General features: G+C 32.3%; 1 protein-coding gene across 5 annotated transcripts in view; it reads right to left on the bottom strand.

Moving 5' to 3' along the window:
- Nucleotides 1-22,368, bottom strand: part of LOC132716355 (inverted formin-2-like) — a 62,783-nt gene that overhangs the window by 13,027 nt on the left and 27,388 nt on the right. For all 5 annotated transcript variants that reach the window (XM_060699618.1, XM_060699616.1, XM_060699615.1 and 2 more), the window contains exons 3-4: nucleotides 7,244-7,359; nucleotides 4,054-4,213 (exon numbers count right to left, since the gene is read on the bottom strand). In XM_060699618.1, the coding sequence (XP_060555601.1) occupies nucleotides 4,054-4,213; nucleotides 7,244-7,359 (276 nt within the window). The remainder of the gene's footprint in view (nucleotides 1-4,053; nucleotides 4,214-7,243; nucleotides 7,360-22,368) is intronic.

The following is a 22,368-nucleotide window of genomic DNA, read 5'->3' as shown; positions in this document are numbered from 1 at the left end:
CTTTTAACAGGAAACGTACGACATTTGTCAAAGCAGACGATCTTAATTCGAATAATTGTATCTTCCAGCAGACTAACTGGGTTATGATATATTACAAAAGTAATTATAAAACAGGAATGTGTGCCTGTTTTGTCATTACGTGTAAATAATGACTAACAGTATACCTCTTGTTCATGGCATGACTGGAGGTAAATAGTGGGAAAAAACCCCAACAATCTTACTTCTCAGATGGTATCATATAGATTCCATTTATTTGCTACTATCTATAATTATCCATTAAAAGATAGTCAGTCAACACTATAGAGACTGACCAAATTGCACGGATGACAGCAAACATTATAGAGTCTGGGCAAATTGCACAGATGTGCAGGATGGTCAGGCCAGAGGTTTTCTATTTTCTGGATCCTGCAGTGTAAGATTTAATGAGAATACGGACAAAACAAACATTGATGTTGACCTTGCTTTTATAAATAAACGTAATACACTCCTTGTGAAAGCGCTTATTGGCATATTATACACACGGCCTTGCAATATCGTTTTTACGGAGTCGTGCAATATCGTTTATACAGAGTCCTAAAATATCATTTTCACGAAGTCGTGTAATATCGTTTTATAGAGTCGTACAAAGTCGTTTTACGGAGTCGTCGTGCAATATCGTTTCAACAAAGTCTTACCCGTGGTGAAAGTTTATATTTTTATCATTCTAAATAGGTAAATAATATAACTAAATATCAGACTACAAATTTATATCTACATAATTTGAAGTGGCAAGATATTTTGTTATTGTACGAGTTATGTGATGTCAATATTAAATGCTCTTTTTGTCTTTTTTAAGGCTTACTAATGGTATGATAACAAGTTTGACCTTCTATAGTGGAATGAAATGAGCTGGAATCAATATTCTAGGGGATTTGAAGAAAATTATAATTAATCTTTTAATACGACAACGTAAAATTTTGCAAAAAATCTTACGAAAATCACGAAAACACGACTTCAGAATATCAGCTAAATTAAAGGAGATAAATCAAGAGAAAAAAACATTATATATTTACAATTATAATATTATCATTACGAACTTGATTACGAGAATAACTTTATATACGATAAACGTTTCTATAAATAAAGAACCATTTTTTTAAAACGTTGCATGCCTCCAGATGAACCAAATTATTTCAAAGTAAATCAACCTTGAGAAAAATGAACTAAGAGTTTAAGAAAAGTAAAAAGATACAAGATTAAAATAATAATTTACATGTTATTTGTGATTAATGGCTCATTTTTGAGCACTTTTCACCATATTTCTTCTCATGACTAACACAGTTCTATTTTGCATATTTTGACCTCTGGTATGGTAATTTACGTGGATTGTAAGTTCCGTTTGCAATGTTAAAATTAAATACGATTTCAAAATTTTCATGAAAATTAGCATGAACCTGGAGGCATGCTGCTTTAACAAGAGGGCCATGATGGCCCTAGATCGCTCACCTGAATTATCAAACTCATCCAAACAATTACCTAGACAAGCATTCTGACCAAGTCTCATGACAGGTGAGTCAAAAATGTGACCACTACAGTGTTAACAAGGATTATCCATATTTGAGCAGTGCGACCTAGTTTTTTACCCAGGTGACACATATTCAAACTTGACCTAGAAATCATCAAAACAAACTTTCAGACCAATTTCCAGGATACTTGGATCAAAACAGTAGCAACTAGAGTGTTAACAAGATTTTTTCTATTTTTAGCTCCGGTGACCTAGTTTCACATGCGATTTCGAACTCATCCAAGCAATTACCTAGACAAGCATTCTGACCAAGTTTGATGATAATGGAGTCGAAAATGTGACCACTAGAATGTTAACAAGGTTTTTCCATATTTGGGCGGTGTGACCTAGTTTTTCATCCAAGATGACCCATGTTCGATCTTGACTTAGAAATCATCAAAACAAACTTTCAGACCAATTAACAGAATATTTGGATCACAACAGTAGCCACTAGAGTGTTAACAAGATTTTTCTATTTTTAGCTCCTGTGACCTAGTTTTTCATCCGAGATGTCCCATGTTCGATTTATTCCCAGCAATGACCTAGACAAGTTTCCTGACCAAGTTTGATGACAATTGAGTCAAAATTGTGACCACTAGAGTGTTAACAAGGTTTTTCTATTTTTAGCTCCTGTGACCTAGTTTTTCATCCGAGATGCCCCATGTTCAAACTCATCTGAGCTATCACCTAGACAAGCATCTTGATCAAGTTTGATGATGATTGATGCAAAAATGTGACCGCTAAAGTGTTAACAAGGTTTTTCTATTTTTAGCTCCGGTGACCTACTTTTTCATCCGAGATGACCCATGTTCGAACTCATCCAAGCTATCAACTAGATAAGCATCCTGACCAAGTTTGATGATGATTGATGCAAAAATGTGACCGCTAGAGTGTTAACAAGGTTTTTCTATTTATAGCTCCGGTGACCTAGTTTTTCATCAGAGATGACCCATGTTCGAACTCATCCAAGCAATTGACTAGACAAGCATTCTGACCAAGTTTGATGATGATTGGTTCAAAAATGTGACCACTAGAGTGTTCACAAGGTTTTTCTATTTATAGCTCCTATGACCTACTTTTTCATCCGAGATGACCCATGTTCGAACTCATCCGAGCTATCACCTAGACAAACATCCTGACCAAGTTTGATGAAGATTGGGTCAAAAATGTGACCTCTAGAGTGTTCACAAGGTTTTTCTATTTTTAGCTCTTGTGACCTAGTTTTTCATCTGAGATGACCCATGTTCGAACTCATCCGAGCTTTCAACTAGATAAGCATCCTGACCAAGTTTGATGATGATTGAGGCAAAAATGCGACCGCTAGAGTGTTCACAAGCAATTGTGGACGGCCGGACGGACGACGGACGACGGACGACGGACATTCATCGATCCTAAAAGCTCACCCTGAGCAAGCTCAGGTGAGCTAATAACAAGAGCTGTCAGAAGGACAGCGCGCTCGACTTTTTTAGTGCTTGCCTATAAAACAAAACTTTGACAGTTAAGGGCACACAAGACTTTAACTAGGAATTTCTAAGTACAAATCAAGAAACATTTTCACAGAGTTATCTTCTCTTGCTTACAGATAGGTCTCATGATGGCACATAAGAACTCCAACTTCCAAAGTAATATCTCAAATGGTTAAGTCAACAAGTGGACAAGAATGAAAATCTTAACTGAGTTTCTAAGTCAAAAAGGGCCATAATTCAAATAAAATCCTTAACAGAATTACCTTCTCCTGCCCATGTTTTGGGACCATGATGGTAAACAAGTATTCCAACTTTCAAATTAATATCTCAAACAGTTCAGTCAAAAAGTGGACTGGTACTAAAAACTTAACCAAGATTCTAAGTCGATAAAAGGCCTTAATTTTTAAAACAAATCCTTGACAGAGTTACCTTCTGTTGCGTACAGATGGGGGTAATGATGTGAAATAGCATTAAAAGTTTCAAAGCAATATCTCAAAGGGTTAAGGCAATAAGTGGATTTTACCCATATTCAATGTATTTTCTAAGTCAAAAAGGGGCATAATTCTGTCAAAAACCTTGACAGAGTTATGTCCTCTTGTCTGTTGATGAAGGTCGTGATGGTAAACAAGTATGGTCAGTTTCAAAGCAATACCTCCAATGGTTTTGAAATAAAGTGAGGTGGTACAAAAAACTTAACCAAGCTCAATACACTTTCTAAGTCAAAAAAGGGCCATAATTCTGTCAAAAACCTTGACAGAGTTATGTACTCTTGTCTGTAGATGGAGGTTATGATGGTGAACAAGTATGGTAAGTTTCAAAGCCATACTTGTAATACTTCTGAAATAAAGTGGGGTGGTACGAAAAACTTAACCAAGGTGTGACGCCAACGCCGACGCTAACGCTAACGCCGACGCCGACGCCGACGCCGGGGCGAGTAGGATAGCTCCCCTTTTCATAGAAAAGTCGAGCTAAAAAAACAAAAAAAAAACCCAACAAACATAAATAGGGTTATATCAGCTTATAATGACGACAAAACATATTTACCTATAAACTGGTTGCGGAGTCGAACCCGTTCTTCGAGTTCCTCGGTGGCAACTAAAATACAGTTGATAAATGCAATCAACGTGGTCTTGTATGGTACAATTTCAGCTGTCCTTAGCTCATGCACAATAACGCTGAACTTATATCTGTGTTTCTTGGCAACCTGTTGACAAATATTTGTATATTTTGATTCTGTTATCATTATTTATAAAAGGAAATTATAACAGTCTACGTTTTCCTCTACAAGTCTAAATCATTAAATATTTTATTAATATAAGTAAAAATTCAAATGTTGTCAATTTAAATGTTCATTTCCCCTAATTAGTAAGGGTCACGGGAGATTAATTACTAATGTTATTACTAAATCAAATGTTATTACTAACACACGTGCAGTTTAATAACAGTTGATTGTGGAGACATACAATCAAAACTAATACATACATATTTATACATTATATGTATGCACATTATTCTTAATTTTACAGTTTTAAGTAGTTAGCCAAAATGTGTAGGCTCATTTGATAATAGCAATCACGTGGTATGAAACATTGATGTAATCTTAAGGATCACGCAAGCTATAACATTTTGTAAATTTCACACTCAGAAAAATGCATTGAGTGGGGATATAAATAGCAAAGTCACTTTCGCATGAAAGTACATGTAAACTTCATGAATTTTAAATTAAATGATGTATAGCGTATTTGATGTATTGGTGTTTTTCAAAATTAGAATAAAACACAATTAGGTTTAGTGTTAATAGAATGTGCAAGTGTCTATCACAGCTTGATGTTTTTCTGACATGTTTCACTTTTAGCCGGTACGTGTTGTCTATTCAGTCAGAACTTATTTTGAAATTTTCCTCACAAAACTGCCGAATGGGTTTGTCAAGATTAATAAATATACAAGTTCATGAAAGATATTCAATAGGGTATGTTTAATGTTTAAGCAGCATGCCTCCATAATGATGCTAATTTTCATGAACATTTTGAAAATATATTTGAAAGTTAAATATTGTGAAGTGAACAAAGAAAGTAATTTACACAATGAAAACAGCACTAACAATCTACGTAAATTACCTTAAAACAATCTATATAATATTATGAAAAAAAGCCTTACTACGTAAGTCTTTTAGTTTAAATATGGTGATAGATAAGGCAAAATCAGCCATTAATAGCACATAAAATGTACATCTTTATTTGGAATCTTGAAAGGTTTTACTTATTTTTAAAATCTTAGCACATTTTTCCCCACGTTAGATTTTCTTGAAATATTTTGGTTCATTTAGAGGGATGCAGCTTTAAAGTTGCAATTTGTTGCTTAAACACAGCAGTTATAATGTATATAAATAAGATACAAATACACGCCTCGTCAATTACCAATCAGTATAAGAATTAGCAAAATGACTTCCTTAAAGGGAAATTACATGTAGCAAATATCTGCAGTAACTTGACCGCTAAGTTACCTAGCAATTGTATCGACTTAACATAATAAAAGCCGCAGACGTTATAATAAGTCAATGCGTAGTCTAGGATACTGGTATACGAGATAAAACCATAAATGGGTAACTAAAATAGTAACGTTCTATAACCAGACTGCTATCATCGCGCATTTATTTACCAAGAAAAATATATCAGAGATTTCCGCAAACGTTTTTTTATTCTCATTCATTCAATTCGCAAGTTTATTTTGGTTTGAATATAACGCTGTTCTTTACGAAGATAGTAAAAATTTTAAGGTCATGATAATGTATCGAATAATAAAAAGGAAATAAAACAACAGTTGTCGGTAGGAAATCTGCTCGACTAGTCTGTCTGATATTAAAACAAAAACCTGGATATAATGTAGTTTTTTCCAAGTTTAAAAAGGGCTATAGTTCGGTCAGAATTCATGTTAGAGTTCTGGGCCTTTGACAAATACCAATTTGCACGCAAAACGTTAACCAAAGTGTGACATCGACGCCGATGTATAAGTGAGTACAACGGCTCTAGCTAAATAAGCGACAATACTATGTAGAGATATCTCACAGTGCACGGTCTTGATACACGAGAAAATCGTGCATATAAATATATTGGTTAATTATATATTGAATTATAAATATTCAAATTAAGTTTATTTTTGACATCATTTATTAAATGTGAAAACAAATACAAGTAGCCAAGGTTGAACATTACACGCCGATTAATTTACGTAAAACGAATAGTGGAAAACATAGCTTTAACAACTTGATATATGGCCACGACGACCATAGAAAACTATGAATATGAAAACCTCCAGGGAAACTGTGATTTTTGTATCTGAATTATTAAAGGTCAAACTGTAGGCTGAAGATAATGTTTATGAAGCAAAACTGTGTATGATATTCATATTATTCCATCCACTAATAGGTGGCATCAATTTAATGAACAGAATGTCAAACAATATCTGGGAAGATATGTGGGATTTGACAATTTCATTTTTTAACCTTTGTGTTAATTTATTAATATTAATAGATATTAATTTTGCTTGCATTATAGTACAATCATGCACGGTTTATTGTTCGAATGCTTTGTAATTAATCACTCAGGCTCTATTGACCTTCGTGATTAAGTTACTACGCATTTAAACTCAAACTGTACACTATTCTTCAACAATGCATTCATAATTTATATCTATTTCCTAAAAAGATAATTGCACGTTAACAAGTACTTCTACTTTCATTTTCCTCAAGTTGACATGAATGAAATATAGCAGATAATACTCTTTAAATACGCAAACAATGGCTTTATCTATGTGCATTTATCTATGAGTTGACGGGTGGTAGTATTTTCAGAATCAAATCAGGGGAGGGCTGATCGCTAATGTTGTAATTACTTGAGGCACAACCCTTTTGCTAGTTGCTATTTTTTAAATCAATTTGTTTCTCTGTATATTAACATGTATATATTAGCAATAAAATATGATTAGATTAAAACAAATAAAATGAAGTTCGCTGACTTCGAAATAATTGCCCTTCATTATACATGTAGTAGATTTTTCCATTTGAGTTGGATGTTCGGCACAGCCGGTAGTTCTATACAAATGCCCGCCCGTGCCAGAAATAAAATCTTTTTCAACCAGTCAAACTGAGAAGTGACAAGCTACCTGGTCGGTGCGACTAAACATCACCGCTATAAAAAAGTTCAATAATTTACCTGACGCCATATGAACATCATACCTTAAAGCTATCCAGGGCTGCCAAAGTAAGCTGGTAACCTTCCGTAGAGTATACACATAAAGCTGAGAGCAGTTCAAATACTTGTTTCTTGACCATAACATTGTTTGTGTCCAATGCTGAAATAAATAATGAACGAATAAATGAATGAACGAACGAACGGACAAACGAACATACAAACAAACTAACAAACAAAATAAACAAAATAAACAAAAAACAAAACAAAAAAACCCAAAAAACAAACAAACAGACAAATAAATAAATAAATTAATTAATTAATCAAATAATAGTTAAATAAATAAAGAAATAAATAGATAAATTAAAAAATTAATTAATTAATTAATTAATTAATTAATTTATAAATAAATTAATACTATATACTGTGTCGCTATGATAGTGTGAGAGTGACGTTGCAATTTTTGTGTACACAAAAGTTAACAGTCTTTGTCTGAATAGGTAAAACAGGGTATTTAGAAGTGAATATGATTCAAAATCAGAAATAGAATTTGAAAAGTCTCGATGGCAAAGTTGGTTAAGTCACTAGCATGCCATACATATTAAATTGTATCATGAGTTCGAGCCACACAAGTTGTCAAACCTTTTTTTCCCTTTTTCTTTCCCTATTTTTATTTTTACATGAGATGCAAATTAATTGGAATGTAAAGGCAGTTTTGTTATAATTTCGAATAATTTATATATAACGGAAATAATAATTTTTATTCTGTGTAGTGTGTAATATATATTAGTAGTACTTTTGCAGTGCATAAGTTTTTCGTGCCAACTAAACTATAGTGGAAACAATTTATGTACATGTATGCATTCCGTATCAGGTTGCACTAACTTGCTAGATATAGCAACTTTAAAAAAAACTGAAATGAGAAGTTAATAGAAAATAACACAGCGCTTATAATTTTTACAAGAAAAAAAAAGAAATTCTTAATCGATTGATAATTATACAAAAAAAATTGGGACCGAACCTGGCTGTCTTGCATTGATATGTAACTAAAAATTTACCACACAACTTTACCTACTGTGTTACGTCGCCAGTTGGTAAATTTGTCGATATTTTAATTTATATGGCAAGTCTGCTTGACTTAAGATATTAAACACAATATGATAACTGTTTTACACCGTTAAAGTGGACTTGACCACCGCGTCACTAAATAATTATCCTAAACGCACAGTAGGATTTTTCATCATTCAGCTGATCTACATTACTCTAATCTTATGTGTTTTTTGACGTGTAAACGATATTGTAGGTTTTATAATTCTTACATTTATTTTAAAATCAATGCTAAACACACAGACAATATTACATTTATAACATAGTTTAAATGTCAGCTACCGAACAAAATGACAATATTACATTTATATACGAAGTAAGAAATATCAACTACGAATGAGTCAGTTAACACTTCATGTTTTTGCATCTATGTTTCTTTATCAATTTCTTTACTACAGAACTAGTACGAGTCTTCAAACTAATATATATTAGAAAACACATTTGGCTTGTATATAATCGTATTGTACTTGTTAAACATAAAATATAATAGGTTTTGGTAAAATCAATATGACAAAAGTATATACAGAATAAATTAATTGTGACCGACATTTCTATGACTGAAATAAACACACTAGAACATTTTGAAATAGATTACTCACGTAGAAACATTACAAGATCTCTATCATTACAAGAAGCTAAAAACGAGGTGAATGACTTCAATAAATTGACATCGCACAGAAAATATATTTATAGTAACATTAGCGGCGAAGTGAATGGCAAGGAAAATTCTATATAATTATGGTAAAATTTTAATAACTGTACTAGATAAAGCATAAAGAATTTGCAGTTTATGACTAGATAATCTATTGTATATCCCTAACTTGCTGGCAATACACGTGATTAGCTTGGTCAGCATACAGGCAGGTCAGCTTGTATATCCACAAAGTCTTACGAGATGTCCTACAGTTGGTAGCTCAATTTATGCACTTAATATTGAAATCAACTAACCTTTGAATGGACTATACAAAAATAAAAACTTAACAAATCAAATTTCAACATATTAAAAGGTAATATATTATAAATTTCTTCTATCATCTTGTATTGTTAAAGATGACTCAAATCCCTACATATAGATTTTATGGCACATTGAGTATTTTTGTCATTGACTGACTTTGTCATGGGCGATATTGTCATGGTTGATATGAATATAAATAATTTATAAAGTATGTCTGCAACAAGTGTACGTCACATACAGTCTACAAATGTATTAAATATTTGAATAGGGTTATCATATATCTCTGGAATGTTTCTTAATATAATTTACCACATATTGAAGATTTACGTCGACGATTAACAGTTTATCTAATAAAATTTAGGATTAAAGTAATCTACTTTTCATTCCGATCTCGGCTACATGCCGTATATCCACCTAATCATGCATTTTATGAATTTAATAAAAATGATTTCATCTTCAACGGAAACTATTTTTTTTACTTGAATATTAGGGCAATTACAATGCTACAATGCCTTTCATCCATCTAGAAAGCTATAGTACACGGACATTACGTTTTCTTTCCTTCACAAAAAATTTAGTCAAGTATAAATAATTGATCTAATTATTTCAACCTTGCCAAAGTCAGCATGATCATTTCCTTACACAAGGAAAACATTACCGTAATTCTTGATATTGCTGTTGGTATTGACAATACGAAAAGCATTTTATCATACAGGGACTTTCCTGTGTTATGCCTTATGTTCCAAATGCCAAAGGGTAATTACATGTACATAACAAACTCGAACTCAGACATTTATAATGATATTTTTGTCTTGTAACAGACTCTTGCAGACAAAGCAAAAATTAAAACTATCAACAGATAATATTTCTCGTAAGACAATACATTTTTATACTTAAAGATTCAATTGTATAATCCAACCCTCGACAAAAAAATGGCTGGTTTCAATGTCTCAGTATCTTAATATGCCCTTTACAAGAAATTTTTTTTAAGCACTTATTTACATTGACTGTTTGAGACGTTGCCATAAAAGTACTTGAAAATTGAAATTAAAGAATTTTTCCACCTCCGACCTTTATTTTTTTTTCGCAAAATATCCAAAAAACACCTGTTTTATGGGAAATTCACATAAATCATTGCTAATTTTATTTTGATTAATAGGTGTTCGACCTTTTGTCTTTTTGTGTTTTATATAACCCCACATGACACAGTTGTCTTAAAACGATTCATGATATCTTAAACGGCAAATAATTTCATATTTTTTATACTAAACAATAATAGCTATAATTGAACATTTTCTTCGTAGCCATATTGTCAATGCCAATTATTGCAATAGCAAGGGGACAACATGATTTTAATAATCTACCAAAGTTAGAGAAACTTTCCCTCGTTCTTTGTCATCGTAAATGTCACCGTTAACAGGGCTTAAGTCACAATACTGTAAACTTTTATTAGAATCTGTCGATTGCTCGGAACAAAGCCATGGGGAAACCTAACAGTTATGTCAACACTTCCGTTCTAGTTCGCATCACGAAGTCCAATTACAGGCAAAAATGTGGTTACCATAGCAACGAGTTTGTCTCAAAATAGTTCTGTTTTAAATCTTTATTAGAACAGTTTATTTCGAGTATCATCACGGTCTGTTTATGTTAAATAATCTAAAGCTATTAGTGCACTGTATTCAATTTTTCAATGTGATTTTGTTGATTAAACAAATATAAGTTTAAAAAGGCATGACCAACAGAACGATTATTTGGGGAAAAAAATCATCATACAATTTTATTTTAGATATAAAAATATCTGGATGCACGCGAGTTACTGAGTTGGCAAGACATTTTAATTAAAGATTTGGTTACGTATAATTTAATGAATATACAAAGCTTTGATGCCAAGACACAATGTCATTGATGTACCAGAGGGCATCGGATTACCGTATGTTTCCTTTGGTAATGAGAGATGCTCAAATCGAAGTCTTAATGTCAAAAATGTATTCAATGTATATATTTTAAACAAAAACAAGAAACATGGCAATGCCATGAAACCAGGTTTTCAATTATCACCATTGTAGATAAATATGTTGTATTTGAAATACAAATACAAGCAACAAACAATGTAACTATGTGCAATGTAAAACATGAATAATGTAGGAGGAATTGCCACTGAAGAAGTGTTCACTATAATATTATGTATAAGGAAAAAAACAAAGGGCCATAATTAGGTCAAAAACTATCCAATCACAAAACCCCGACAATATGTGCCAGGGTGCTTGATGACAAAGCTTCTGTGAAAGTTTGAACAAAATCCGTTGAGAAATGTAGGACGAGTTCAGCACAGAAGAATTTGTTCACTATAATTATATTGATAATTCTGTATAATGAAAAACAAGTTACAAAGTAGACATGAAATAATATATCTATATCTTTTTAAATTTACCTCCAAAGATGATATGACATTTGACTGCCAAATCAAGTTAAAATCATGTAAACAGGATTTTCAATGTTAATGTCACTGTGACCTTGACCTTGGAGCCAGCCATGCGGAACATGCGTTCTGCACGTCATCTTGATGTGGTAAACATTTGTCTGAAGTTTCATCAAAATTCTTCAAAGGGTTGAAGAGTTACAGAGCGGACAGGATTTTCAATGTTAATGTCACTGTGACCTTGACCTTGGAGCCAGCCATGCGGAACATGCGTTCTGCACGTCATCTTGATGTGGTAAACATTTGTCTGAAGTTTCATCAAAATTCTTCAAAGGGTTGAAGAGTTACAGAGCGGACAGGATTTTCAATGTTAATGTCACTGTGACCTTGACCTTGAGCCAGCCATGCGGAACATGCGTTCTGCACGTCATCTTGATGTGGTAAACATTTGTCTGAAGTTTCATCAAAATTCTTCAAAGGTTGAAGAGTTACAGAGCGGACACAATTTCGTTTGACGCCCGCCCGCCCATCCGCCCAGCCGCCCATCCGCCCATCCGCCCGCCATACCACAATCTAATAACCAGGATTTTCAAAATTGAAAACCTGGTTAATAAAGAGGGCAATACTAGAACACTTTACATTTTTGTTGCATTTCACTAGAAATGCCTTACATTTTGTGATATTTATTTAGCAATGCTGTCATTTTATAAAGGCTAAATCAGAGTGATATATAACAGATTTTATTGCTTAAAGCTAAACCTTTGACTTACTCGCTTATTCTAAAACCAAACTAAATTTGATATGTTGACAAGGAGATGATCCATAAACATCAACTAATCGAGTAAAGATACTTCAAAGCAACCATGGTTTGAAGATACTTTATATGATTATCTAAAAACAATACAAGCCCATAAATATTTCAGGAAGTTCCCAAGAAAAAAAAGGAGATATTCGGTTACAAAATAATTATTCCTCATAACCCTATATTTATTACTATGTGATGGCCTAGTCTTCAGGGAGTGTCCTGTAGAATTGAGAAGTAAGACAAAACACAGATCTAGACAGTTAGCATTTAGCTACAACGTAATGGCTTCACACATATAACCCATTTCCTTCATTTATATCGCTTCTTTATAGCTGACAAATGTTTGACAGTATATTTCTATTATTGGCCCATTAAATAATTAAGGTGCTACTCAAAACAATATTAAAGGGACTTCACTGACATTTCTGAGTGACGGGACTAGAAATATTTTTTCCAACTTTGCAAAATTTCAAATCATTCGCTCTCAAAATCCTTCAAGAATAAGAAATTTAAGTGTATAACTGGCTTATAAAAGGAAAGGAATTTAACCGCTTTTAAGTCTCAACGAACTACCAATCTTATGTCTAAAACAATCGGTTCAATGGAAAACACCTTGGTAATAATATTGATATCATTCTCAATTTACAATGCATTAAGAATTCACACAAAGAAGTTGATACATTATTTCTTCAATCAACAACGCATTAAGAATAAACGAACAGAATGTAATAATATAAGATTATTTTCAATTAACAACGCATTAAGTATCGCGAAAAGAATGTAATACATAGCATTTCTTCGATTAACAATGCATTACGAATTCACGTAAAGAATGTAATACACAACATTTCCTCACTTACGAACGCATTAAGAATTAACGTTAAGAATGTGATACATAACATTTATTCAATTAACAATGCATTAAACATTCACGTAAGGAATGTATTACAACATTAATTCTCTCTTTCTGATTTGAGTGGTTGTGATGCGCGCATGATGTTATATGATGTGAACTTTCTTTAGCTGTAAACCAAATTACACAATTAGTAATTTAATAAAAGATGTATAATGTACAGTTATATCAACTACAGAGATATATAGATGTCTCTTCCTCAGATACAATATAACTACTTCATTTCTACATGTATGTCAAAAACTTTCACTTAGTTATCATATCTTTTTTTGTTTTGTTTAGTTTTACGGTGCGCTAACAAAATTTCTGTTATATGGCGTCGAAACAGGGATGAGTTTGGCTAACCTCGGGTGTTACAAACTTAAAGCAACACAACAGGTCAAAACCACATCACCTACTGGCAGCTAAGAATGCATAGACTGTAGTAATTCGAACCCATTGGTCGCCTCTTACGATAAAGCAGGGATAAACGGTGGCTGAAATTCTGAAGCCTCAAAAGCCTAAAAAAAAACAACAAAAAAACAAAAACTGTTATTTGAATTTGAATAAAAAATCCGAGCGACTGCCTTATTGTTATGTATGCATCCTATATACAATGTAGTAGGTCGCGGGTTTGGTATTAAGTCGGAAAATAATACATAAAACCAGCAGAAACGCTCTCATTTTGATAAAAAAATAATCCTAGAATTGATTAAATTTGTGTCAGTAAAGTATGCCCGGTAGGGACATCATGGCGGCTTGGATACAGCATAATAGTTCGGCTAAAGGAAATAATGTCGCGAATTTTACTTATTTTTGTCGGCACAATCGCTCATATGTTCTAAAGTGATTACTGGAAGAGACGCAGATGTGCCGTGTGATGACCAGATAAGGTGATCACTGCAAGTGGCAAATCTCTCTAAATTGATGTAAAATATTCATCAGATAAAGGGAGGAAAAACATAATCTATATTTGTCTTGGTAGCATTTTAATAAAATTGCGTGTTTGTTGACATGGTTGCAATTTAATTACATTGCGTTTTTTTTATACGGTGGCAATTTAATTACATTGCGTTTTATCCCGGAAATACTAGTAAATTATAAAATTAGTTAACAGTAAAATAACTATATTTGAATAAAAAAATAAAATTATTTTAAAAAAAAAGTCTTACACCAGTATTTGTTTCACAGACAACAACGCATCCATCCCTCATTAATGGTACGAACAAATCGTTTTCGTATTTAAATCAGGCAGATACTGTGCAAATTATACGTTTACGATTACATGGACACAATTTTACAATGATAGCGACAATACCTTTGGGCCTAATTTAAAAGTATGCGTCTAATTTTTAGTGGATTGTGTCTATGTTTTGAAAACAACCAACCGCAAAATCTAGAATAATTCTTTTTAAAAGGAGAATTTGAGACAAAAATAAACTATTTATACTTTACCTTATACTTACATGATTTCGTAACATTTGACATTTAACGATATTGTCTTATTCATAAACGACAGGGAGAGGTTGTTTATTGTTTAGAAAGATAAGTCAATCAATAGAACCACATTTAGTACTTGTTATAAAAATGTCCCTGTACTTAATATGTTTTATTTCTTCTTTTGTATATATAAAAATGACAACAATGTATTTATGGTGAGTGGTGAGCACAAATAACCCATATTTATTTTTTAGCCTTTTACGTATATCTGGTAAAACGGATGTTGCGTGGCTGGTATTGCATTAGAAAACATAGTGAGCTAACGTTTAGAAGAAATATTTTACCTGCGCCAAATTTTTCTCCAAATTTTGTTGATGTGGTAAGAGTCTGCATACCAATCTGTGAGTTCATCACAGTTTTAATACACATCACACACTCTAATCTTTGAACCAAATTTGAAAATGTTCCCGAATAACCACCAAACGACCTCAGACCCTCGAATAACATTTCCAGCCCTCCAAGTTTTAAAAATCCTCTCATCCATCTTCTGTCATCAGACTTTAGCTTTGACCGAAGTCTCGAAAAATTAAAAACTGTAGGATCTCTAAGTAACTGCACAAGAGATTGTGAAAATGCGATGTCATTTATTACATTAGCTAATCGTCCTTCGGATTTCCGTTGAACAAATTCCTTTTTATGTCCTGACTTTTCACTTTCACTCCTTTCTCCACATTTAGAATTGTCGTCTGGTTGCGTACCCATTTTTGAAACTTTTTCACCTCCTTCCTCCTCGGCTGAAGAGTCACTTGTGCCGTTCATTTCTTGCATCGCAACAATACTAGGCAACGTTATACGTAAATTGCTCACAGACTTTAAATTCCGTTTATAACTCATTTTCAGTGATATTACATCTATAAATAAACCAGAAATTACAATTCTAGTTTAAATAAGGAAGCAATGCGATCATTCAATTTTCAATGGAGATCCACTCTTCTTAAGTTTTATAAATATCTAGTTATTTCAGTCTAGTTTAATCGAAGTAAGTTGTGACCACCTGCTTCAGCGTTCGTACAATGCTGCAGTAATGTCGTTTAGTAAGATATTGGAAAACTGTTTATCAAGCCACATTAGCTGAAACAGAATTGCGCAAAAATGTGTCCCGATTTTGTAAAATACCTATCTGGCAAGAGGCAAAAGATGGCGATCATCCTACTTATTCCGAAAATAATGTCAAAGCAGCAGTACTTCATGTCAATCAAATTATTTGTCAATGGACTGATTTCCAATCTAAGCAGATATTTACTTTAGTCAAATTATACATGATTCAAGCTGATAAGTGTCCCATCCTTTGTTTTTAACTCAAAAAATTGTATTTCTTGTCACTCGATGAAATATTTAATACCAATATTTTAATACCATCGGGTGTTAATTAACATAATCACGTTAATATATATCTTACGTATATTTCAATTCCTTACAATTATATAAATACGCAAATGCTTTCAGACAAATATTCCACACCATTTGGTACTAGTATTCCAGAACGAGACCATCGGTTTACAGACAATACATATAGCACTCTTGACCGCTTGTTACTAAATAATAATAACACCCGAAATGAGGTAGATGTGTACTCGTACGTGACTTCCTCCATAATACTGTATGTTCCTCCTAAATACTGTAAAACGTGTATAAAAACAAAAATTATAGACTCGTGAAATACATTTAATTCAGTTTTTTCCCATAGAGACCATTCATTATAACTCATTTGACCCACCAGTATATTCTCAGTTCAATTCCGATAATTAAACATTGTTTCAGCTGATGTTCGAGATAGGAAGCTATTGCTTGCGTTGCGTTTAGTATTAAAGTTAATTAACAATCCTGATAAAACTAAATCAAAACTTCACTTTGCATGTTTCCATTGTCATCATTGTGAAAGAGGAATCATTTTCATGAATAATATTGCAGATGAGTCTTTTGCTCTATCGAAGCTTGTTCGTCAGTTGTAATATACAGTATGTATTTGTTCTGTAGTAAGTTGTTCGTTGTATTTCCTTTCAGGTCAACATTTCTCTATGTAATAAGTTTCTATTTGTAAGATATATGTGATATCCATTCGAACAAACGTTTCATATACTGTCCACCGAATCAAAACATATTGTTGATTGTATTCAAAAGGATATACACGACATTTTCCGCACTGAAAATAATCAATTTATTTCATTTCCATGCAGTCTATCGGCCTCATTAAATCAAGCGACTGCAAATTGTAAATTTTCAATCGTAACTAAACATTCCAAATCGACAGTTGCCTCACTGTAAACAATAATTTCATTTTTACAGTCTGTCGGCTTCTCTATATAAGTTTTTACTGAGTTCTTAGCCATGGACGGCTCCATAAAGGACAAATGTAAAAGACGTTGTCTACAAGCTAGCCAGGAGAAAGGTCAAGAAACCTACGATCTGCAGACGACTGCAGTGTCACAATATTCCATTTCGTAAATGGAATATTAAGTGATTTTATCACATGGTAAATGTTGCAGTGTATGAAGATCATCAATATTATGAGGACCCGGAAAGGTAAGAGATGTTGCAAGTCCGAGAAATATTCAAACAATATTAAATATGCTATAAAAACTTGTGAACACTCCGGATACTATATATCTGATAAAAAGTGATTCTCGGAAGCATTAAAATCAGCACAATTGCATGAAAATTGCAGACTTGGTTTGATTGAGTCTGTACATGAGGGATAATGAGAAGGTGCAAAGTCCCTCACGCCAGCTAGAACATGCTAAAGCAGTACTCAATTTTCAAAACTTAAAAGTGCTGGAATTAATGACCCCGAAGAGCCATGCAATTATAAACATGATGCATGTATTTGTCACTTCACTTCATGCTCTGTTAAATAGTCATAGTTTAAGCTCTTTAATTTTGTTCTTATCCAAAGTGATATCCACTGTATTCTATACTAGATACAAATAGATTCTTGGAAAAATTGTTTGCGTCTCATTTTCGGACTCTTACCTATCTCTGTTATATTTTTCATAGTTTAAACAGTTGTAAAATACTAGGATTTGTTGACAATGTTTGCTCTGGGCGCTCCTGAAGGTTTCCATTTTTGACCATTTAACTTTCACGTGGTCTTCTTAGGTGTAGCACTGATACCGGTACGTCCAATTCGTCGTTTTGGTTGAAGTGGCCTTTCATTTGATTTCTTAGAAGCGATGCTTAAATTTCCTATATTTTTTGTACACGCCTTTGTCTCTGAGGCAGGAATTTGCAGATTTAAAGATATTGTAACGTACTTCAATAAAAATACAAATATTCATCCTATAATGGTACAAGTACCTAACATTTCTGATTATTCACGAAACCAGAAAAAAGTGTTCCCAAGTGTCCCGTTTCAATAACACACTGTAACTGACAATGATCTCTTAATGGATTAAAAAGATCCGCAAAAAAGTAAACTCTTTTCCCCAATGATTCTCTGTGTCGTTTTGAAACCCGCCAGAGTAATTTATTTTATAATTGACAAACATCCATTGAAAAGAACAGTAATTAAACAAATATCGTATTGCCTTTGTCGGCAACATACAAAACAAAATCGCATTTAGTAAATGGAATTAACCTTTGTGATTCCTGGATTCCTGTGATTCCTGTACCACAATGAACAAACTATGGAAGCGTCTAGGCTAGATGTACAATCAATTTCTAATAAACCTATAAATTTACATCAAACTTTCAGAGAGATATAAGTTGTCGTGTTTGCATTCTATAGAGCAATTGAATAAGCAAATCTTAGTCTAAAAATTGCCTTCAAATATATTTACATGTAGTGAACATGCTAGGTAAAGCTGGATTATTTGTGTATAAAAAAGCGCTCTGTAAGTTTCACATTCACCCTTGATTTCAATGCAAAGAATGTTCTTCCCATATAAACTTATATAATTACTTTTTCATTATAAAAGGATAAATGAATCGCTATCTGGGTGTATTTTACATGATTATTAATAATTAATACTCATACTTAAATACACACCGCATTGTAAAAATGTAAACAACCTAATAGAAACCTGCTAGAACCTGATGATAATTGTCATATCCCTGCGCACAGGAAATAATGACCTTTTAACAACGCATTGCTCTATGAAAGCAATGCTTTGTACGTAACAAAATCCCATTTAGTAAATGGAATTAAGCGACGTAATGACCGTATAACTTGTCTCCAAAGACAATTATCGATTGCGTCGAGAAAATTAAACGGAATGAAATAAGACTTATCAGAAGAATAAAATGCGACATTTCAGAGTAATTTTTTCAATAGTGATATTATCTTGAACAAGAGCTGTCAGTAGGTCAACGTGCTCGACTATTCTCAGTGTATAATAGTTAAATAAAACAGGGATAACAGAAGTAATTTCTAAGTTAAAAAAGGGCCATAATTCTTTAAAAAGTCATGTTTTCTTAGAATAATTGGTATTTGACTATGACTTCCTATTATGCTTTTAAATAAGTGAGTATAATAGCTCTCCTGTTTCTAAGAATAGTCGAGCTCAAAGTGCCTGTACACAATTGTACACTATAGCAATACATTTCGGGGAACAATGTTATAAAACCAGTGGTGAATGAATTATTTGATTGGAAAGGTTTTTTTTTATAAAACGGGAAAGAACTGATACTTCGCGTCCAAAGGTTTCATTCATATCTAAAAGGTTTTTTTTTCTTGCATGACACATCGATCATCGTCATTTTCAGATTTATTTTAAGAGAAAGTTTCCATGTCTCATTTTGTACTTTTGTGCAGATTGCATTAATGTAGAAACTACATATTTTTCTCAAATATGACCATATTTTAGGCACAACACAATTTCGCTTTTCTGGGTAGTATTTTAGACTGCTTGAAATTATTTTCTCAATTATTTGCAACAATTCAGGCTTTGTTTCATGAAAAATAAAGATATATGAATGTATATTTTCTGTTTATTTCTACAACTTAACCTAGAAATTGATTTTTATGGCACTCTACCTATATATCATATCTTTTTATGTCCATGATAAAATGTCTCGCCCACTCAGGTAAGGTAGTTGTGACATTTGTTTTTTATTTCCTTTGTCTACATGGGTATATCATTATTTAGAACAATTAACTTCCTTTTGAACGCCGCATTTTTCTCTTTTCATGCTCGTTATGTAATGGACATCTCTTTCTAGAACGGTCTTGATCGGTATTTGAAAGCTTCAGTTAAGGGGTGGTGGTACAAAAACTTTCTAAAAATGTGAGGCTTACTTGCATAAACTGTAACACATGCTCAAGTCAATGAGTACTTTATCTATGAAGATATGCTCAATAAATAAGTGCCATAATCACTGTACTGAATCATATACCGATTTCAGAAAAAAGAGGATTTGGAATTGGTTATAGCTTTAAATCACTGAATTAGGCCAAACGCCCCCTACTATAGTATTATCGTCTTAACCTACGGTAACTGAATAAATCCATAACCAAGTTATCATCATTGCAGCAAAGTGAATTACCGCTCAGGGCAAATTTGACCTTATATGCTAAATGTTAAACCTTAACTAAGAAAACTTGTTTTAGCTAGCCTTACTTGTTAGTTATTTCAATTATCATGCACTGATCATATAAAGTGAAATAACAAAGACGAAACTTCATCATAAAAAGGAATTTATATAAATGTTATGCTTGTTTTCCAATGAAGTAAAATGATGGTGACGTTAACCAAAGGCTTTTTTACCGTTAGTGTATTTAAATTTTTTTTCGGAATGTGTACCTTGGGGGACCTGTACATTTATTAAAACCCAATAACTTAATTAAAAAAAAACGGTGTCTTATGCATTTAAAAATTTTAATAAAAATTTCTAAAATTGTAACTCTATATTTTTGAATAAAGGTTACTGTTGGACCGTAAAAAATTTGACTAACCCGTACGGGATATTTCCCGGAAAACAAAATTTAAAAACAATTTACTTAAAAACGAAACTTTCAAAACAAGTTAAAATTAAAAATCTAATTTAAATTGCCCTAGCTTTCGGCCTTTCGGCTTTTCAGCGTAATTTATTATACTACAAATATTCAGACAAAAAAAGGGCTGACTACTCAGCAGCCCAAACAAAAATTTTTTATAAAAAAGTTTAATAAATGTTCTTTTTAGTGTTCAAAATTTAGTTTTCGGAAATTGGAGTGAAACTTCCATGGACCCCTTAAAATGACCTTTAAAATTTTTTGTTGTTTTTACAAGTGTATAAATATGTTTAAACGGATGATCATAATTTCGTTCAAATTGATCAAACGAATAAATGTTCGTTTGAATAAAATGATGATTAACTGTTATTTCGTTAAAACAAAATCAATTATTATTCGTTTTAGCAAAAAAGTATTTCGTTTTATGCTAATCTAATTTCGTGTAACAAAATCCTTATCGATACAAAATAAAACAACATAAAGTGATGCAATGATAATAAATGTAATAAATTTAAAAACTCTATAGCCACCTCAATCAAACCAAATCTTGGTTAAATCCAGCTTATGCTGCGAAAGACATGTTAATTCTTAAATCTACTGGAAATTACGTCTGATAATTGAAATCAGCGTTGGAAGTTTATTAAAGAATTAACAACAGATAAACGTATTAAAATTATCAGGGAAAAAAGTGACATTTAGTATTGATTTTTATATTGATTGTTAAATATACATTTGTACCATGAAGAAATATATAATTGATTATCATAAAGTATATTATGACGCACCTTATTCAAGTACATGACTTGTATTAGAAAACATTTTTTTTCAGGAAAAACAACAACAAAAAACCCCCAAAAAAACAAAAAACAAGCAAAAACCCGCGATGAGTCATAATTTATTTGTTTATGTAACTTTACAAACTTTATTTAATATTATCTGATAATGAAAGTTAATCATCCTTAAGTAAGTTTACAAAACTTAAAGTATTTAAAGCATAATGCAGAACCTCCATTTTGAAAAGTATTCATTTTCAATGAGGATACATAGTTTGCATGGAGTGTTGGTTCAAGCACTATTGGTAGTCAACTTTTTATATTCTTTTTGTGATTTACATTCTATTAATTTGTCTGGTCAAATTATGGTTTTCATTTTTGTAAATTTTTGAATTAAATATAGTTGCAAATTTATATGAACTTTGTAGTGTTAAATAAGTGAAAGTAGAAAAAGTTTACAACTTAAATTGCTTATATTGCCAAATCTGGACGGTAAACCTCCCTTTATTTTTGATACAAATGTTCAAATTGTTACTAAATAATCATGATGTGAAGAAATAAAGGTGCCCAATTGACAGATGACAAATTTTCCTGAATGGTTCATACAATTTGACACATACCACTTTAAATTAACCGAAAAGATTTTTGTTAGATATTCTTTTCTTTTCTTTAGTTTTCTTTTCATATCAAATCTATGATTGTTTCTTGTAACCTCTAATGTTAGATAAAATCGAAATAAGTAAAACTGTTCTTTAACGGATGTACACATATCTTTTATTGTTGTCCTATATA

This window comes from Ruditapes philippinarum, unplaced genomic scaffold, assembly GCF_026571515.1.
Source record: "Ruditapes philippinarum isolate M1 unplaced genomic scaffold, ASM2657151v2 ctg2329_1_1_1_1, whole genome shotgun sequence".
In the NCBI taxonomy this organism is placed as follows: domain Eukaryota; kingdom Metazoa; phylum Mollusca; class Bivalvia; order Venerida; family Veneridae; genus Ruditapes; species Ruditapes philippinarum.
This window is presented reverse-complemented; position numbering and strand designations above follow the sequence as displayed.